This window comes from Pantherophis guttatus, chromosome 8, assembly GCF_059756535.1.
Source record: "Pantherophis guttatus breed Tessera chromosome 8, ASM5975653v1, whole genome shotgun sequence".
NCBI lineage: Eukaryota > Metazoa > Chordata > Lepidosauria > Squamata > Colubridae > Pantherophis > Pantherophis guttatus.
This window is the reverse complement of record NC_142070.1, coordinates 32,032,215-32,054,218: the sequence shown is the minus strand read 5'-3', so window position 1 is coordinate 32,054,218 and position 22,004 is coordinate 32,032,215. Positions and strand designations below refer to the sequence as shown.

At 35.8% G+C, this 22,004-nt stretch overlaps 1 protein-coding gene across 1 annotated transcript in view; it reads left to right on the top strand.

The window, feature by feature from the left end:
• The window catches only part of NAA15 (N-alpha-acetyltransferase 15, NatA auxiliary subunit), a 42,737-nt gene that overhangs the window by 17,283 nt on the left and 3,450 nt on the right, over positions 1–22,004 (top strand). The window contains exons 5-18 of the mRNA XM_034442970.3: positions 288–422; positions 929–1,082; positions 3,041–3,160; positions 5,874–5,969; positions 6,257–6,363; positions 8,270–8,342; positions 8,895–9,064; positions 9,419–9,571; positions 10,583–10,711; positions 12,634–12,847; positions 14,832–15,025; positions 17,588–17,696; positions 18,557–18,655; positions 19,570–19,713. Coding sequence (XP_034298861.2) covers positions 288–422; positions 929–1,082; positions 3,041–3,160; positions 5,874–5,969; positions 6,257–6,363; positions 8,270–8,342; positions 8,895–9,064; positions 9,419–9,571; positions 10,583–10,711; positions 12,634–12,847; positions 14,832–15,025; positions 17,588–17,696; positions 18,557–18,655; positions 19,570–19,713 — 1,897 coding nt within the window. The remainder of the gene's footprint in view (positions 1–287; positions 423–928; positions 1,083–3,040; positions 3,161–5,873; positions 5,970–6,256; positions 6,364–8,269; positions 8,343–8,894; positions 9,065–9,418; positions 9,572–10,582; positions 10,712–12,633; positions 12,848–14,831; positions 15,026–17,587; positions 17,697–18,556; positions 18,656–19,569; positions 19,714–22,004) is intronic.

Genomic DNA, 22,004 nt, shown 5'->3' with positions numbered 1-22,004 from the left:
TCATAAATACGAACCAGTTGCCAAGCATCTGAAACTTGATCACATGGGGATACTGCAAAGGTTGTACCTGGAAAACGGTCATAAGTCACATATTTTAGGGCCATTATAACTTTGGTCACTAAAAAAAACTTGTAAGCTGAGGACTACTCATAGTGAAATTAGAAGGTATTCTTTTTTAAAAACTGATACAACTCGTTTAACAACAGCAGTATGGATTTCTGATAGATATTGTGCAATTCAGTACAGACGGCTAGAATATGATTTTAATATTTATTATTGTTATACAGGAAACTAGGTATCAGTTACTTCAGCTGAGACCTGCACAGAGAGCATCATGGATTGGATATGCTATAGCTTATCATTTGCTGGAAGACTATGAAATGGCAGCAAAGATTTTGGAGGAATTTAGGAAGACCCAGCAGGTATTACATAGATTTATATGTAAGTCAATGAGTTGTTGATCAAACTGTAAATTTGTTGTTTTACTTTGACAGAAATTTGTATATTTCCAAGTACTGTAGGCAACTGAAAATCAAATGAAAAGTTCTTATTTAGGAATGTTGGACATAACTTTAGGCTGTATTAACATATCTGCATATCTGCAGAAAATGAAGAATGGTATCAGATGCTTTTACTTTACCACTTCCCATTCAGAAAGAAGCAGGACTATTTTGTGGATGGGGATCAGATCTGGCACAACTCACATATATGTTCAACATAATATAGATATCCCCTATTGGATTGAAGTTAATTTGTGAGTTAATTTCTTATTTGTGTTACTGAAATTAAAAATATGAGCAGTACTGAAGAACTGAAGAAGCTTCTTGGATGAGAAGCAAAACGTGTTCAAGGAAAAACAAAGTACAGTTGCCTTTTGAAAAAAGCACCTTTGGAATATGAGTAGTACAATTTTTTCTTGCCTTTGTAGACCTCTCCTGATAAAGTAGACTATGAGTATAGTGAGTTGCTATTGTATCAAAATCAAGTTCTCCGAGAAGCAGGACTTTATAAAGAAGCTTTGGATCATCTTGGAACCTATGAAAAGCAAATCTGTGACAAGTTAGCCGTTGAGGAAACTAAAGGTAACTGGGCTATTCAAATTCTCTTGCATCTAAATCTCTTTACAAATAAAAATGTTTTTGTGGTATGATTTATTTAAATGTCTGAGGAATAAAATCACTACCAATTCTCCATATAATCAGGGCTACTGATATGATTATATGCTGTTCCATGAGTAATAAAAATAATTGTTCTGACAAATTATTAATAGCTTGATAACTAGAAAGAATGAGGCTGGCAAGCACCTTTCTCAAATTTAAATATTATAATATAAAGTATGGTAGTTCAAATCTGAGTAATATTTTCCTAAGTAATATTTCATCAGTATGTATTCTGTAAATTGAACAGGACCTGACCCTTCAATTTGTCTTACCAATCAATCAGTTTTCTTAATTTCCTAACCTCCATACTTCCAGTATTTGTTTTCCTTGTATTCCTGGTACATATTTACAGGAACAGACATGTCTGGTTAAATGCTTTTAACCTGGCTTTCACTATCTTTGCCCAAAGTTGATTTTTTGTCCCCTTAGTAATTGCTATAGCTGTGGAAGAATTGAATAAAACTCATTTATTTAATATAAATTTCTGTGGACCTAATGTTCTTCAAAATGAATGGTGTTTCCTTTTTATCTAGTGGTGCACTCAAAGTTCCTCAAAAGTTGCTACCAAGTTGTAATTTGTAAAGTAATGGAAATGGGAAATTATTATAATAAATAATTAAATTCAGTTTTGTCTTAGGTCTGCTCACACCCCAGCAAGTTATTTAATTTGGATGACGAACTAAACTTAAGTGTGTTCTCCGACCAATAAATTTTGCTTTTTTTTTTAAAATTTGTTGACTAGATCAAGGTTTACTAGACTATTGATAGTTTTTGCCCTTCTGATAGTTTTTCAAGAAGATACCAGATAGATGTGCCAAATTTTCCGTGAATGAAGTATTCCAGAGAATTTCAGAACACGCTGTTTTGTCTCTGGACCACACATTTCTGGCTGTTTTGATTTAAGAAGGGTGGTTCAGTTTTTTGACAGCAAAGGATTATATTGAAACAACCTTCAGAACAGAGTTCAGAATGGCTTGTAGGAGAAATGAAACATTCTGGAATTCTTTAGCACATTCTTTTACCAAAAGAGTTAAAATTTGGGGCACATTTTGTCAGGGCGTTGATTAATCCCATTCTGCTTTTGGGATAATCGCACCTGATTACAAGGGGCGGATCGAGACCTTTTCTTGCAAGTATACTTTAAGAAAACAAAACCTGAAGATATAGTCTAAGAAAACTCATTTATTTGTTATAAAGAAAATAAAACAACTAACTGATCTAATTGGTTACATTTTGAAAAAGTTCGTGCCGGCTATTTCTCAGCTGGACCTTTCTGGCAAGAGAACAAAGGAAAGAGTGAAGTCGAAGAAAGGAATGTGGGTGGAGACGCATGCGCAGTTTAGCTTACTGATAACAATTCTTGGCATGCTACGGAAAGTCTGATAGTCCAGAAATAATGAGCTCTGCTGGTAAATACAAAAACGCAGTGACACATTTAGTCTATTGTATACAGTTACATAAGAACAAGAAATTGGTGAAAATTGTCTTGTTCCTATTTTATATGGTGAACATCCCCTAAGCGGAGGTGTGATTGCTGTTGATTAAACTTAACTTTACTAAATTAGATACCGTAGTGAATGTAAAACTAGAAAACATCCCAGCTACTATGTGATACCGGGTAGTTTTTGGAAAGTTCAGTGAAATGTTAACCATTAACATTTTGAATTTTTTAAAAGAAAAACACTGATGCTTATATTTGTTAGATTTTTTTTCTGTTTCATTCAAGAGCTCAAGGTAGCATACATAATGTTTCCTTTTCCTATTTTATCATACAACAACAACCCTGAGATGTGGATTATATGGAAAGAGAACATTGATTACATTGGTAAATATTAACAATACTCTATCATGGTTGATTGATAACTCTGCATTTTTAACAGGAGAACTTCTGTTACAACTCTGCAGGCTGGAAGAGGCAGCTGAGATTTATAGAGGATTGCAAGAAAGAAATCCTGAAAATTGGGCTTATTATAAAGGTTTAGAAAAAGCACTTAAACCAGGTAATGATAAGCTTTAGTTTATATAGGTGTGAATATTTTTTTTATATGTAAAAAATTCAGAATAAGTAAAAATAAAACGTGTTACTATTTTTTCACAATTTGAAAAATTATAAAGTTTGAAAAAAATATTGACTATAATGAATGAGGTTCATATGAATTGGAATACATATTTACCTGTCTCCTGGGAGCATGGCAGTGCAGATTCTTATAGTGTTGTGATCTGGAAAAATATGAAATATGATGAAAAGTTTGTTATTGTATTGATGTATTATTGTTTTTATTGTTTATTTTATTCTATTATTTTACTTCCATTTTGTTTATACGCTTTTCATTCATTCCTTTTCATTATTATAAGCTGTCGAATAGTTCCATAGCAAGATAGATGGCAAATAAATTTAAGAAATAAATTTTAAAAAGGGATGCAGTTATATGTGCCCTTTTGCATTCCAAAATGCGGAGTTTGACATAAATGTCAGCTATTTATTTCAAGGGTGGATCGACTAATCCTAATAAATAGCAATGAAAACAAGCCTCAAACTTACACGTTACTTTTTTATTTGAGTTTGAATCAAAGGTGATTCTAGTTGGAAAATACTTCAGTAAAAATATCACTATTGTGGATATGGCAGAAAACCTGATATAACACTGCTAAAGGTTGCACCTTAGAGCCACTTCAAGGTGACATGAGAACAAGGCCACATCCTCTAGTAGTATTGTATATGGAGGCATTTCTATAAAGCAGTTTATAGTTACTCACGTGGAAGAGTCAGGATAAGACGTGGAAGAGGCAGAGGTGTTTAAGCTTCATGTCATCTCATCTGCTAATTAAAAGTGGAGCGATGGGAAATCATAGCCAAAGTTAGTTGCCATCCTGACGGATATGCCCAGAATGATTAGAGGATGGTATTAAGTTTCATACTGGTCTACAGATGTTTAACTTATTCAGAATTGATAGTTTACTGACATAAGGTAAACCATATCTCAGGGATAATTCTGCTAGATTAGTGTTTATTTAGACAAAGATGAAACTATATATCTTTAAAAGAGTTGCCCCCTATTTGTTTTGTATCCTCAAAATTAAATTAGAGGGATTTTCTGTGCCTTTCCAAAGCAAAATACCTTGGGATACAGATGATCTATGTTTTCAGAGCAGTTCTCTCTATCCTAGAAACCTTGGGTTCTTACCTCAACCACAATTTCATTTCTTGCAAGTGAGTAGTAAGATACCAAGAATTCCTGACAGTTTTCTCTGCTTTGATGCTGGACTGAAACATTCCATGTAAAGATATCCTTTTAAAGGTTTTTAAATGGCATGTTACATCGTCATTTATAGAAACAATCAGGTGTCACAGTGATACTGGGAAATAGATTTGGCTCTGGCAGACAAATCTGGTCAAAACAAATGAGATTAAAATATTTAGGAATACTCCCTCCCTTCCAGCAGCTATGCCAGCTCTCAGGCTTTGGGCAGTGGTTAGCTCCCTGAATGCCCGCAGAATCCAAAATGAAACAGAGCAATCATGACTTGTTTTGATAGTGGATGAAAAAGCTAATAAGTAATTTACCTTTAGACCAAGTCTATTATTGTAAAGCAAATTCCTTGATGTAAGCTCTTCCTTCATTTTATACATTTTAGTATTTACTCATTGCATTTAATTTTGAAGAAAAGGCAAGTAATTACAATGCTTAAAACAGTAAAACTTGAAACCATAATGAATACTAATAGAATATCCACTTTTTTCATTTCTTTTATCTACATTTATTACTCCAAGGTACATAATAGAATATTAAGAACCTAAGCACATTGTAAAAATATATCAAAATATTGTACTAAAAATGAGAAGATGGAATCATATCTGGCTTATATAGCTAGGTGTATGCATGTCAGAAGCACCTACAAAGCTATCCAAAGGGTGCTTGTGGATTGAAAGGATTTGCTGGTGATAACACCTTTGCCAGGAACACCTGTTTGCCAAAAGCACAGATGTCAAACTTGATGGCTTCACGTGAGATATCGCAACGTTTTTTGTGTTTGCGGAGCCGGGGTGGGTTGGCCCACATGATGCATCCGGCCCGTGGGCCACCAGTTTGACAGGCCTGGCCAAAAGTAATGCAATCTTCAAGGAGGCTCCTTTCATGTCTCTCAGGTTTAATAAAAGATTGAGGTAGTTCTGTATTAACATTTTACAGAGACACTTTTAGATTCTACAAATATCATTCACCTTTGCAAATATACCTTTGGTTGAACTTTATCATATTTTTTGGTTGTTAGGTGTACATCTGTGTGTGCGTGATTTTTAAAAAGAGAGAGAAAGCTAGCTTGACTTGTGTAACAAAGTAGGGGATATAGGAAAACTGGGGTAACAAGCCAATGAAAGGTAGGCAGGTGGCATGTCTGTGATCAATAAGAACAATGTTTTGCTTAATATGATATTGCTGCGACAATTGGTTCAAATGCATAGGATCCAGCTTTTAAAATTTTGCTTACAATTTGGCCCGAGGGACTGCTGTTTAAGAAACAAAATGATCATTTTGCCAAAGTCCTAGTCATGCTGAAGGGTACTCTAGAATTGTCACTTTGATATTTAGCCAAATTAATTCTGTTTTGATTCTATAGCTTCTGTTATATTTTAAAATCTGTGGCAGTTAATGTAAGATTTGATTGGCAGCTTAGGTTGGATGTGAGTATAACAACATGATTTTGTTACCCTAGCTAATATGTTAGAGAGGTTCAAAATCTATGAAGAGGCCTGGACTAAATACCCAAGGGGACTAGTTCCAAGACGACTGCCATTAAACTTTTTATCGGGTAAGTTTTGTTTGGATACTTCAACCTATCTGTAAAAGAGGCAGAGAGGATTACTTTGGTATTATATCTTTTATCATTATCTTCATTTCTAAAATGTCAGAAATGTTTTATTTAACCTGGCATAGACATTATAAAATACCAAGCCAGCTATGCTAGCCAGATATAGAATGGTATAGAATTCTAATTCAATACATCTAATTCTTAGTGTTTATCATTGGAGAAGAATAAGCATTTGTTTGGTTTGAAGCAACATGCTTGCAGCAGAATTCACACATATTTTTCTTTAGGTGACAAGTTCAAGGAGTGTTTGGACAAATTTCTGAGGATGAATTTCAGCAAAGGCTGCCCGCCAGTTTTCAATACATTACGGTCGCTATACAAGGATAAAGAAAAGGTTTGTGCATGTATTTTAATGAATGGACTGTTTCCTAATACAATTTTCAACCCAACAGTATGCCCACTGTACAGGTAGTCTTCGAGTTACGAATGTAATGGAGCCTGCCAATTCCATTGATGGAGAGAATCTGGTACCTTGAACGGGATCACTCCCTCCTTTAGCCCACGCATTTGCTAATCGAATGCGAGGCTCGTTAAGTGACATGAGGTATTTCAGGGTAGGGAAGGCCATGGGGCGGCCTACTGATGGAACATCTTAAGACCACCAAGGCCTCCCCACCCCACTGAAATACCTCATTCTCCCCCTAATTGCTTTCTTCCCCCCCCCAACTGCCACACCGGGTCACTTACCTTGTGAAGATCTAGCAAGCAGTCTCCTCTCCAGCCTTGTGTGCCCCTCTGCAGTTCTGTTCGGGCCTCCTCAGGCCTCACACGGCAGGTTGCTGGCCAAAATGAAGCTTCTGAGGGGCGAATCTGGCCCACCGATGCTCCGTTCGCCCCTCCCCTGGCCCATTGCAGGCTGAAATGGAGCCCCTGGAGACTCGGATCCTGCCCACGGAGGCTCCATTTCAGCCTGCAATGGGCCAGGGCTGAACCGGGCTTCTGATGGGAGGATCCTTTGTTTGTTTGTTTGATTGTTTGTGCAATCTCTGCCTTGCTAGAGGGCAGAAAAAGGAGGGGGAAATAGTCAGGCACAGGACATTGCAAGAAACAACTTATCTGAATGAAACTGCAACAACTAGTCATCTTCACACTATCTCTGTATCTGTCAGTCACATATTCACTTAGCAGCCAGTTTGGTTAATGACTGAAATGTTGGAATCCATTGCAGTCACTAAACAAGAATTACCTGCAATGTTTGATAGACCTGAGATAAATAGATGACTGAATGGATAGACAGAGAGACAAGATATAAACAGATTGTAGAGAATGGATTTTGAGGTCTGTCATGGCTGCAGTTTTGCTGGTGTGAGCCAGACAAGGGAGTAAAGAAAAGGAGAAAAAAAACCCCAGCTCAGTTGTGGTCTTGAGAGCCAGCTGCCAGGAGGCCTGTTTAATTGACCTGGCTACTAGCCAGGATTTTGTGGGTGGCTTCTGCATGAGAAGTCCCATTGGTAGACTGAGGTATATAGGTATTGGGAACTAGACCCTGGGAGAACACCTACCTTCTCAGTTGCTGTGAATGTGTTCCAGAATAACCCAAAACTGGAGAGAGAAGGAGAAGAATAAAGAGTCAAAGTTTGTTGCTGGACTGGAAGGAGATACTGGAGAAGAGATGGAAGATGGAGTGAGGTGAACAGGACAAATGTCCTGTTTGATGTAAGAAGACCAAGTGGGATGAACTCCACCCAAGATTTCAGATCATTAAGGACCAGAGAGGATAGAAAGGGAAATTGGCTGCCAGAACAGTAACCCTGGTATTGGGGAAACACTGGGCAGAAGACTCAAAAAAGTGTTCTTCCTGCAACGCAGAAGCAGATGGGGATTCAGTTGAGCCGGAAAGAGAATCAAGCAATGATGAGCACATTCCAGGAATCCCAGCCCTTTTGTTTCCTTTCTGTCTCTTATCAAGTCTAGAAAGGGAAGAGGGAACATTAAGAAAAGGAAGCAGGAGAAGTAGAGGGGGAAAAGTTGCTAGTAGGGAGCATAAGAAGTAGCATTATTCACCCTGTTGTAAATATCTTTTGTATATAGTAAAGAAAGAGTAAAAAGTTCCCAGTTGTGTGTTACTGTCCATTGCCACCTTTACTTAATACACACGTGGTCCAAAAATGAACCCCATCACATTGTGACACAAATACATTAAGAATCATATTTGTTTTTAGATTTCTAATGAATAAAGAATGCATTTGTTCTACAATCCATTGAACTAAAATGTATATATTTATTTTTTTTACACATAGGTGGCAATCATAGAGGAACTGGTGGTGGGTTATGAAACTTCTCTGAAAGGTTGCAGGCTGTTTAACCCAAATGGTAAGTACTATGGCACTTTGGTATTCTTATTGACAATAATCACTATTTCATGAAGAAAATACTCGTGCTGATTTGGATCATCAAGCAGTTTTTGCAGTTATAATGTGTAATTTTGATCTCCTCATTTCCATTGCTTATTCCCATAAACTGCAGATATATTCAGGGCCAGGATTAACTTGAATGTAGGATATGTTCTATCTGGTACCCTTGTATAAGATGGTTGGGGCAAGTTTGGATTATCAATATTATTTTAGCCATAGATGAACTAATCACTCAGATGGTCAGATCTGGTCTCCATTTTCATTTTAGTAGCTGCGGCCTTGAAGTGTTTTCCCAAATTATATTAAAATAAGTTTTGATATATACTTTTCATGAAATATAAAATCAGCAGAAATATACAGCACATTTTCCATGAAATATTATTCAAAGAGAAAATAGAATATGTCTTGTTTAGTTAACTTTATGTAATCACCTCATACTTTTATAAGTGATCATAAACAATATTAGTTATACAGCTCAGTTTAAAAAAACTGTAACATTTTGTCCAAATAGATGATGGTAAAGAAGAACCTCCAACTACTTTACTCTGGGTCCAGTACTACTTGGCACAGCATTATGACAAAATTGGGCAGCCATCCATAGCTCTAGACTATATAAATGCTGCAATAGAAAGCACACCTACCTTGATAGAACTGTTCCTTGTGAAAGCTAAAATCTATAAGGTAAATGTTCGTTGTTATACCATTGTGTTGGAAATCAGCTACCTTTGTAACTTTACATTTTAGAGAACTTAAACAATATTTGTGAAGAATTACAAAATTATAAAGAAAATGTTTCTAAAATTATTCAGGTTACAAATTATGTATATTTGCTAGGGAGTAAATCATGTTTTGAACTATAGGACTTGCTTTTGAGTAAATACATTTTATGCTTAATTTTCGAAAGAATAATTTATGAGGTGACATAATATTGTCACTATCTTTTTTCTCCTGACATTTTTATAACATATAAAAAAATGATGTGCCAAACTGTAGTTAATGTCATATATCTAACTTGTTTCCCTCCTGTCATTTAAGCATGCTGGAAACATAAAAGAAGCTGCAAGGTGGATGGATGAGGCTCAGGCACTGGACACAGCAGATAGATTTATCAACTCCAAATGTGCAAAGTACATGTTAAAAGCCAGCTTGATAAAAGAAGCTGAAGAAATGTGTTCTAAATTTACAAGGGTTTGTTCAGCTCATATTTTTTTACTGTTATACATGGCAATTAGAGTGTCAACCATTACGTTGGGCAGTACTGTGCATTATTGTCTTTTAAAGTATTTTTTGGATGCTAAAACCTGATATAAACATGAAAAGGACTGTTCTAGTCTGTCAATTATTTTATTTTATATTAGAGCTATTTAATTTCATCTTCTATTTCTATAGCAGTGGAAGTACCCGGGCAAAATATGAATCATTAAACCCTTTTGCTCTTATTGCCCAGCAATAAGTTTTGAGAAATGTATGAGCCCCTCTATGAGGGAGGGAGATGGGCGATTAAAATGCTCCATATGTAGCATTTTATCTCCATGAATTTCTAATCCACTTTTAAAGTCATTCAACTAGTTTCATATCAGTACATCTTGCAATAGTGCACATCATATGTTCCATGCTTTGTTAAAAAAAAAGTAATTTTAATATCTCTTGTGACTTTTCCATATAATCCAGTGTCTGGGGGAGACCAATTGTGGGGTTTCTTGGATCATATTATGTCTATGATCTTCCCTTATATTTTTCTAAGCTAAGAACTCCAGATGTACTCTTTTCACTTAAGAGGTTGCTGCAGTCATTTCCAAGTTTTGGTTGCTTGTGACATTATTTGGCTTTCTATTTTCTATTCCAGTATGGAATTAATTTTTTAAGAGCTGTTAACATTGCATTTTCACAAAGCAACGTTCTTTGTTAGTTGCAGCCACTTCTTGCCTGATCAATCTATGTCTGATGTTTTTATGAGGAAATACCTCTGCTCTCAGCTGCTAATGGGAATGAAACATATAGAATTCTGAATCTTTTGCATTTGGTTCTATGGGTGTATATGGCTCCATTTCACAGCAGCATATTTTTCTTGTGCTAAGAGCTGCTCATAATCATCATCTTCAGAATAAAAAATAATGATCTCCAGAGTTTCCTTTTTTAATATAAGCAAATTATAGTAGCAAAGGGTCATGCCTGACATTTCTATTTTTTTCTTTTTAGGAAGGAACATCAGCTGTGGAAAACCTGAATGAAATGCAGTGTATGTGGTTCCAGACAGAATATGCCCAAGCTTATAAAACAATGAATAAATTTGGAGAAGCACTTAAAAAATGTCATGAAATTGAGAGAGTATGTATTTAATGGCTTCACATTAATACTTATTGTCTTATTTGTCAGAGATAAGGTTTGAGACAGTATTTTAGTTACAAGGGCTTATTTGTGTTACATGGTATATTTTTGTTTTCATTGATATTATTTAATAATGGGGAATACGTTTTTGTTGTTGTTTTTTGTTGTTGTTGTTGTTTTGTAAGATCACATATTTCTGTGTTTCTCTATCTAAATTCTACCAAGCCCTGTAGGGGTGTGGAGAGAAAAATTCTGTAGGCAGTCTCTCCTTTCCTCCTCCTCTGACTGCAGAGTAGAGATTGGAGAGAAGGAGATTTCAAGTGATTACTATGAGTCATTTGGCAACATGCGCTTTCCAGCCCTAGACTGCTAACACAAATCACATGGATTTTTGAAAAACAACCAGCTTACTCGCTTGAAATCCTTCCCCAGTTTTTCTGCTCTGCAGGAGTGGGAAGACTCAGACAAAAGAGAAATTGTCTACCAAAGTTGCTTACTGTTTTTCTTCCACAACACCCCTGTAAAGCAGAGAGATTGGAGAGAAAGATTTCAAGAGAGTAAACTGTTTATGGATTGAGAGCAGTGTGATTCTCCAGGAGAAGGAAAGGGGCAGACAAAGGATGGACAAATTTGCTTTTCTCCTTCCTCCCAGAGTAGACAGATTGAAGTGAAAGGGACTCCAGGACAGTACTATGAACTGTGTGGTGCACTTATGGCTCCCAGACCTAGGCTTCTAGTGCGGTTTCAGTGTTTTCAATGTTTAGAAGAGCAAACAGTTACTTTCTTGCAAAAAGTTTCTCTCCAATCAATCTGCTCTGCATGGGGGTGAGGGTGAGGGTGGGAACACAGGTCAGGCACATACAAGATATATTCACTGTAATGACTATCATATCCAGAATGCAGCCGGTCCAGAATGCAGCCGTGCGGGTGATTATGGGTGCAACCCGTTGCGCTCATGTAACACCTCTCCTGCGCGAGCTGCACTGGCTCCCAGTGGTCTTCCGGGTGCGATTCAAGGTGTTGGTTACCACCTTTAAAGCACTCCATGGCTCAGGACCTCGGTACTTACGAGACCGCCTTCTGCCACCGATAGCCTCCCACCGACCAGTTCACTCCCACAGAGAGGGACTCCTCAGGGTGCCATCAGCCAAACTATGTCGGCTGGCGACACCCGGGGGAGAGCCTTCTCTGTGGGAGCTCCTGCCCTTTGGAACGAACTGCCCCCGGAAATACGCACAATCTCTGACCTCCGAGTTTTTCGCTGTGCCCTCAAGACCCTGCTCTTCCGACAGGCAGGGCTATCTTTGTAAAGGAGTTTTAAATTTGGAGTTTTAAATTTTGGGGTTTTTAACGAATCTTGGCCGTAAATGTAATAATTTTAATAATTTTTAAATTTAATTGGGATTTGTATTGTGTTTTTTACTTGGCTGTGCACCACCCCGAGTCCTTCGGGAGAGGGGCGGTATAGAAATAAAATTATCTATCTATCTATCTATATCATGAAGGACACTGAAAAGATTATAAATTGTCATAAATGGGCCATAAAGTTATTTTTTCAGCACCATTGTAACTTTGAATGGTCTGTAACTATGTGTATCCTCTCATAATTGCCATGCCAATTTTTAAAACTTGGTCTTGGCCCTCATGACTTGACTGGTGGGTTTAACTTTTAGGCAGAGACTTCTGTCCTTCTATGCTATCTGATATCCTTCTAAACTACAAATTTCAAGGACTGGATCTGATGCTTATCTGTTTCTGTGTTAAATGCTAAACTTTGGGTGCTGTTGCTTATGTGTGCTTGTATTAACAGCATCCATCTTTATGGTGCTAAATTCAGTTTTAAAACCTCAGTAGTCATTTCTAAGTTAAGTGTGTACTATTGTCATATTGGATGCTTGCTAGATAATTACATATTATGTTAGCATTTTGTAGAAATCACAGATGACCAGTTTGACTTCCACACATACTGTATGAGGAAAATTACACTTCGGTCATATGTAGACTTGTTAAAACTAGAAGATGTACTTCGACAGCACCCATTTTATTTTAAAGCTGCAAGAATTGCCATAGAAATATACTTGAAGCTCCATGATAACCCTCTGACGGATGAAAATAAAGAACATGAAACTGATACAGGTATAAACATACAGCCTCTTCTGCATGTATGTTGCATAACATTTTCGGATTGCTATTGCTGGTGTTTTAAGAGGCAAAATTGTTGAATACAATACAGGTAGTCCTCGACTTACAACCACAATTGAGCCCAAAATTTATGTTGTTAAACGAAACATTTGTTAGTGAGTTTTGCTCCATTTTAGGACCTTTCTTGCCACAGTTGTAAAGTGAATCACTGGGCATTGTTAAGTTAGTGACACAATTGTAAATTGAACCTGGTTTCCCAGTTGACTTTGCTTGTAGCAAAGGCCACAAAAGGTGATCATGTGACCCCAGGATAACTCTAATCATTAATATGAGTCAGTTGCCAAGCATTTTAATTTTGATCATGTGACCATGGTGATGCTTCAACGTTCATAAGTGTGAAAAATGTTCATAAGTCACTTTTTTTCAATGCCGTTGTAATTTTGAACAGTCATTAAATGAAGTCGAGGACAACCTGTATTCTTAAAAACCGTATACTTCATTGTTTTTCAAATCAGCTATAAACTCTCAAAAACTATACATATAACATTTTCAAGAATTGCACTACTATACTGGACAGCTCAGAGCAAACATTCATAAAATAGCACTTTAGTTGATGTGACAGCACAAAGCTTAAAAGTAGAAATTCGTAAATTTATTAAATTTCTAAGGTCTAACGTTTCTAACTTCATAATGACCCTGGATGATATACAGTAATAAAACAGATTCAGAACAATATAACAAAATGTTTTAAGATGTCAAAAAAAGCAATAAAACCAACTGGACATAAAACATTCCTATAAGAAGCATGCTACTATCCTACCCCAAATCCTGGAGCAAGAGACAGGTTTTTAGGGGCCTTTTAAAGGGTAGGCAGCTATAGAAATCTTTTTAGCAGGATGGGAGCGCTGTTCATTCTCTGCAACAAAGAAGAGTTTCTTCTTATTTCCCATTATATTATTCTATTATTTATTAAGTAGAAGAAAGCATTAAATAGACCCCCAAAACATGGCAAGTTCATCCAGTTGTACGGAATGGGCAGGCCCTATGCAACAAAAGGCTTTATAGGTAATAACTACACTTTGAATTACACCTGGAAGCCAACTGATAATCAGTACAGCTTATGAAATAGATGCATTATGTAAGCATGTTATAGCATCCCCTCAACTGCTTATGCTTTTGCATAACTGCTGTTGAAGACCAGCCCCATGTAGAATATATTGCAGTAGTTCATCTATGAAGTGATCAAGGGATGACTGTCTAAAAGGCCTCATAGGCTAGGAACAGGTCCAGATGGTGTAGAAGATGAATCTGTGGAAGTGCTATCCCAGCTACAGCTGCCACTTGCTCCTTGAGTAGGAGCTGCAAATCCAAAAGAAAACCCAAATTGTGCACTGATCTCTAATAAGGAAATAAGCCCCATTCAGGACTAAAGATGGAAAATCTCTGGACTTGTTACAAATATTCACAACCACTTTATTTTAAGAATAGTTAACATCAATTGTCTGGGGTCATCATCAGCCTACTCATGATACCCGACTTGACTGATAACCTTGCCCACGGGGGTCATGTAAATATTAAACAGGAGGTCAAGAGTTCCATGGAATTACATACAGTAGAGGCCCTGGGCTTGCTCTGCCAACCCTCCCTCCTCAGTGAAAACTGACTGAAATTAATTAAGAGAAAGAAGGAGAACCACTATAATACAATGTTGAGTTCTATAATGACTTCTAGAAAAAGAGGTCTATTTTTGCTTCCTTCATTATAGGCAGAACCATTCTTCTCTCAGAGTCTTGACACTAGAGGGCAACAATATAAATGCTTTGGAGAAGATCAAATTAGGGAGTTTGTTTTATGGACTTAGAAGTCACTTAATTTTGAGCTAGAAAAAATAGAACTAGAAAACTTATAGATGCTTAATTTGAAAATGAAATAAAAAGTGGGTTTTCTAATATACAACCAAATGTGTTTTTCTACAAAGCAAATATGTCTGATAAAGAGTTAAAGAAGCTACGCAATAAACAGAGGAGAGCTCAGAAAAAAGCTCAACTGGAAGAAGAAAAAAAGAATGCTGAAAAAGAGAAGCAGCAACGAAATCAGAAAAAGAAAAAAGATGATGATGATGAAGAGATTGGAGGGCCAAAGGAAGAGCTTATTCCTGAGAAATTGGCAAAGGTATCAGATTACAGTATATTAAATGGCTTCACATGTGTTTCTATACAGCTCTATCTAAATCTCATGTTAAAAACTAATTATGGGTTATTTGCAGATATCTGTTAAATATGAAAGTGAGTCATTGCAGTGATTTACATGAGAAGTCCCCAATCTCCGGTTCGCAGACCAGTACTGCAAATTTGTTTTGTTGTATCTGTATCTGCTAAATTAAAGTTTCACTATACTAAAAATATTACTTCGCAATATATTTCATTTTAAGAGCGACTCTTCAATAAACTTTTGAATGGCCACTCAGCTAGAGTTAATAATTTCAGTATATATCTTGACACATGGTTTTGCAGCAAGGCATATCGGAGATTTTGTAGAATCTGATATAGTTTTCTAGTATTACTGAGATACTTAACAAGTTAAGTTATTAACTGAAGAGTAGCAGTTCTGAATATTCATATAAAAATATTTGGCCAATATAAGGATAGGCCAAAGTTTGTCCTTCACTAATTTTTATATTTTTATATTGAGGTTGAAATAAAGGACTGTGGGACCTCAAGACAAAAAGATAGACTTACCTTCTAATAGCATGCTATATTTAACAGAAGCTACTGAGTTTCTTTGAATAATGGTTCAAGACAGAGTCATTTCTTTGACTTGTCAGATGATTAGATATATGCAATTTTTAAAAGAACTTGCTAATTTTTAAAACAATTATACCATAATTAATTTGTAATTACATACTTCATTTTGGAGAGTTAAGAAACTTTCTGTTTAGAAGATAGATTTATTTTTCATTGATCTTGCAGATTGATAATCCAACACTAGAATGTTGGCTTCCAAGAATAGAACAATAGTTGGTAGAATGGTGAAATATCTTCAGCTGGAAGCTTCTTACTACAGTACTTGCTATGGCAATGAAAATAATGTCATCTTGAAATTTTTGGGTCATCACATTTTGCTTTTTTTTTTTTCTCCCAACATGGGCTTGAAGTAACATGGAAGAAGAAAGATACCCGTGTGTTAAATAATTATTATAACAAGAGAGAACTTTGAGAACACCTAACAAGCTCTTGTCAGTTAATTGTTTATTTATTTATGAATCTTACATGGCTGCCGATCAATGTACCTTAACTCTGGGCAGCTCACAAGAACAATAAAAACATAAAAGAAGTAGTAAAAATCAACGTCTCCCCCCCCCCACCCCAATAACACTAAAACAATATTCCCCAGTACATAAAATCATCACAATCACTGGGCTCCAGCCTCAACCTACCCCTATGTTTGGGGCAAGAGTCAGATTGTCAGAAGATTAGAAGGGTAAGGACTTGCCTTCCACTAGCCTGCTTTTTCATTTTAATTTTTGAAAGAGAATGTATTGAAAGCCAATAGAAATCTAAACAGGATTGATTTCACTTTTCTGCCTCTTTCAGATTGTTAAGATAGACATTTTTATTAATGGCCTCAGTGTGAACTGGCATGATGGACGTTAATTCTCTGGAGTACTTAAACAGCTAATGCTTTCCCAACCAAACTTTGGTTCTTTCCTGGGCCTAAACATAGTATTGTAATATCTATGTGATTTGATTGTTTTTTATAAAAGTAATCTCTATTCTTACAGCTATATAATTTACTGGAGAGAGAAACACTAACGTTTGCACTGTATATGCACAATGCTGATAATATGAGAGAAAATAGTATATGTTATAAATATTATAAATCTTCTCATCTGTTACACATTTGTGGAAATCCTATAATAGGATAAACTATCCTATAAATGATGGTGGCAACCAACCATTATCATCATCATCATTATTATTATTATTATTATTATTATTATTATTATTATTATTAGTTAATCTTTCGTGAGATTTACAGCCTTTGAGGCTGGTTAATAGCTCAGCAGCTCGAGTCCTAACCAAGGACCTAGGAACTGTTAAGGTATCGTCGGAGGATGTAAGATGTTCCGAGTAAGGTGGTATTATTATTATTATTATTACTACTACTACTACTACTACTACTACTACTACTACTATTATGAGGGCCTCTTAAATTCACACCTGATATCAGCTCACTGATTGGTGTATTTGACACAACTTTCACTCCTAAAAAGAGCCAGTTATCTTTGGGCTTTATCATTTTTTTCCAGTAGATAATGGATATTGGTGCAAGATATTCAGTAAAACCATGATACAGTGTATTGTGTTTTATGCATTGTTTTACGTGATGTACTTAGTAATAGGATATTAAACTCTAGTCACATTGTAAGTCACTATACTGCAGGACCAAAAATAGTGCTAAAGGATTTACAAATTTTCCCTTATCATACTACTTATTCCTAATAGTAATGAAAGACAGTTATCACTTAAAAGGAAGAAGGGGGTAGACTTGAGCTGTGACTAAGTCTATTTCTTCAGCTTGGTGACATTAGGTATTAAGAGGCTCTAGGATTTTTTCTTTTCTTTTCTTTTTCTTTGGCATATATTTAATAGAATAATCGTTCATCTCCAGTAAGTATTTCGATCTCCTTGAATTTTTTTTTAACTTTGCAAGATTTCCCCCCACCAATTTTAGGTTGAAGCACCTTTGGAAGAAGCTATTAAGTTTTTAACTCCGTTGAAGAATTTGGTGAAGAACAAAATAGAAACCCATCTTTTTGCCTTTGAAATTTACTTCAGGAAAGGTAAATGAAAAAATACTGTAGCATATGAATGAGCTGTGGTATATTTTCAGGTGTAAGGTCATCTTTCTAAAGAGATATATGCAGAATCTGGAAAGAACATGAATCTATCCATTTTCTTTACTTTCTTGTTTGCCTTGAGTGAGTGATATATTGACACTTGTACAGTAGTCAAACCTTTCTGAACTATTACATTCAGTTTTAAAATATTGTAATTAAATAATATCTGTATTTTATTATATTATTATTTAAGCATTTTTATGTCCTTTAGTCAACACAGCTTAAGCAGGAATCAGCAATTTTCACAAGTAAAAAAAAAATCAAAATAGGAAAATCAAATAGGAAAATTAGTCTAAGTCTGACTAGCCAAATAAAAACACCTAAAATCCTGTAATGTTTGATGGACTCTTTAAGATTTTGATAATATTAAAAACATTTAATGTTAATATTTCAATTTAAAGATGTGTTTTATTGATTCAATCTGAGATATCAATGCCTGCTGAGCTATTTGAATAAAGATTCCCTTAACTTTGCCTCGGTTAAAACTAAAGTGCTAATAGTAAGAGTGTACCTGTCAGTTAAGTACGTTTTGGCCAATATGCCATACCTACAAAGTCCAGTTTTACCATATGCAGGTTCGCCTTATTCTGTGCAAGCCAAGAGCTCTGCAGAGACAACCTTATAAGTTGTCCAAATCTCACCAGCTATGAGATTTATGATCTGTACTGTACTGCAACATAGTCAGGATGTATATGCTTATTCTAATTGTAATTTCAAATTGTATTTATACTTGTAAAGCATAATTGGGTGTTCTGTTTGCATTCCTGATTATGGAAATTATTTTGCAATTTTGTCTCATACAGAAAAATTTCTTCTTATGCTACAATCTGTGAAGAGAGCATTTGCTATTGATCCTAATCATCCATGGCTTCATGAGTGTATGATACATCTCTTCAGCAGTGGTATGAAGCTACCTTATATGATCTAGTAGTCAAACTTCCAGAAGGGACATAATTAGCTCTTGCTAATAAAGGAAATGAATGATTTATACATACGATTTCTTTTCACTAATTATTGAGTTATTTAAAATGATAGGGTTTGCACAGTATGATAAAATATACTTTAGGCTATTAAAAATGTTATTGAATTTATCCTTTGAAATGAAGAATTATGTGATAATTTTTTTAAAAAAATCTATTTTTATATCTGCAAATTCATTGGTTTATAAATTCAGGTAAGCAGTACTTAACAGTTTACTAAACTAAAATATTTGATGAAATGCAGAAATATTAACAGAAAGAACAATTGGACTGAGTTTAGGTAGTTGCAAAGGTAGATTGCTAGAAAGTACTTTTTACTATGCCTTTTGAGTTCTCAATTTAAAAGATTCTAACTACTCCCAAATGTCAACGTTCTTTCTTATACATTATATTTCCTTTTTCAATTATATATCAATATTTTTATCCTCACTAAATATGCAGTTTTCCCCAGCACTCTCCATGTCTGAAAATCTATCACAATCACTTTGAAATTTATATTCGGTAGCAAATGTTGTCTCCTGTTTAAGATACTATATCCTGAGTTGCAAGCAAACATAACATTCGGGCAATCCAATTCTTTTCAGAATAAACAATATTGGGCTAACAGCTAAATGAATGACATGCCTCATTGTAGTCTAGTTTTATGCTAATATCATAATTATCAACATAAAGCCAGCCTACTTAATGTGGTCTTGTATTCTGTTATGTATGTATAGGGTTATTTGGCACAACAGAACAATCAGGATTACAGGAGAAACAGCAAAACATAATAAATCTTAAGCTATTAAAGCCCAATAGATTCTTCTGAAATTAATTCTATGTTCTTAATACTATAGTTTCTGAAAGTAAAGATCTACAAGAAACGGTCAGGACAGTGTTGAATCAAGAAATGAATCGACTTTTTGGGGCAACTAATCCAAAGAACTTCAATGAAACTTTCCTTAAACAGCACTATAATTCTTTACCACATAGATTGTCTGGTATGTAGTTTACTCTATTTAAATTGATTTTTGGGTTTTTAGAATGATTTGCTCTTATCTTGCACATCTGTTGGGTTGGTACCTTTAATCATTGTTCTTCCTAGTATTTCTCCAGTGTGGTTGCAGGGTCTGATTATTTTTGTACTGTGCTCATTTAGTTCTGATAGTAATGCTGTCATTACATGGCTTGATGAGGGATTTTGCTTATCAGAAGGTTTGCTGCAGAGCCTGACACTTAATTTAGTCCAGAAAAGAAGTGACTGGCCCAGAGTCAGCTGGCTTCCATGCTTGAGGGAGAACTAAAAGGAGTGGATCCAGCAGCTTCAGGTGCTTTAAACAGTATCATAATCGTATTCTTTATTATTATTGTTATTATCATCATCATCTCTTTTATTCATTAAACATGAAACACGGGCAACTGAACATTTAAAAATGTGTCACAAATATGAGTGACTGGTGCTAATGGTTGATACGGGTTGCTGCCAGCATCCTAGGTATCAACAAAGTATTTTCTTAAAATACATGATGTTCCGAGTAGTGCAGTTTTTTGCAGTTCCGCTGGTGTTATTGCAGGAAGCTGCATTTTCTTTATGTATTTTGTAAAATTCTTGGACATGGTACCAAGTGCCCCGATGACAATGGGTATCACTGTTAAATGTTGTTGTTGTTATTACAAAACATACATCATATGATTATCAATTTTGCATACTTTGGTAAGTATTCTTTTGAGTGCAAATGAAGAATCAAGTGTTTGAATGCTGTCTCAAATTTAACATATTTCTCTGCAAAGACGTTACCCAGTGTTTTGGTCACATGTCTGTTCTTAATATTAGAATGGATTCTTTGAAATCCTCAAAGACATATAGCCTCATAACTTGATTCAAAAATAGCAAAATTAAAGAACTGTTTTTAGAAATAGCCTGTCAAATACTACATAGTTTTAGCAGAGGGTATTCTGAAGTCAGAAATGTGAAATTTCAGTTGAAGTATTAAAACAATATTTCTGTTAAATCATTTATAATCAACTTTCCTCACAGCTAACTTTCCAAAGAGACTGTAAGAGAAAGTATAACTTTCCAGAGGCTGGAATAAACCTCAAAATGTACACTTGTATATAATAAGTTCAGAGTAAATAATTTTGTGGAGTGTTTGTAATTAGTGAAAATTAAAAATAACCTTTACCAAAGAAATAGTGAATAGCTATGCTTTGTAGCTATAAGGGACGCAGTGGCTCAGTGGCTAAGACGCTGAATTTGTCAATTGAAAGGTTGGCAGTTCAGCGGTTCGAATCCCTAGTGCCGCATAACGGGGTGAGCTCCCGTTACTTGTCCCAGCTTCTGCCAACCTAGCAGTTCGGAAGCCCATAAAAAATGCAAGTAGAAAAATAGGGACCACCTTTGGTGGGAAGGTAACGGCATTCTGTGCGCCTTTGGCGTTTAGTCATGCCAGCCACATGACCACAGAGATGTCTTCAGACAACACTGTCTTTTCGGCTTTGAAACAGAGATGAGCACCGCCCCCTAGAGTCAGGAACGACTAACACATATGTGCGGGGGGAACCTTTACCTTTATGCTTTGTTCTCCCAGCTATATAGCGCTAATAATAATTCGGGAATTGTTTTACAGTCATGTTATAAATAATACTGATTTCTGTATCAATTTACATTTCTGATAGAGTACAAAGTGACTGACTATTTTTTAAGTAGATGCTTACATTGGCTTCTAAGGTGATTTAATTTACCACAAGAAACAGATTCTTACTACAAGGATGACTTTATTCTTTTCATCAAAGCAAAGAACTATTCTTTGTATCCTTGCAAAAATCAGATTTTCCATGTGCATTGAACCATTTTCCAGATTTTGAGATAAGATAGCAGTAATAGTCAATGTAGAAAGTCACGCATATACAAAGGAATGGGACATTGATTTGCTGCTGTTCCTGCCATACTGTATGTGTTACACATGCAACTATACAATCCCACCCTAACAGTCATGTGATTGCAATATGAGTGCTTGGCAACCTGTTTACACTCATGACAAGTGCCCCATGATTACACAATCACCATTTGCAATCTTCTCTGCCAACCTCCCCAAAACATTGGGGAAACCAGCAGGGATTACAAGCTGCCACCGCCTGCCAAGAGGATTTCTTCTGACCTGTGAAAGAACTGACTGCTAATCCACACCTGCTTGGATCTCCACAGCTGAAATCTAAACAGGCACAGAGCTTAAAAACCTTCACTCCCTGCCTCTGCAGAGCTCTCCATTGGTGGTGGTGGTGGAAACGGGGA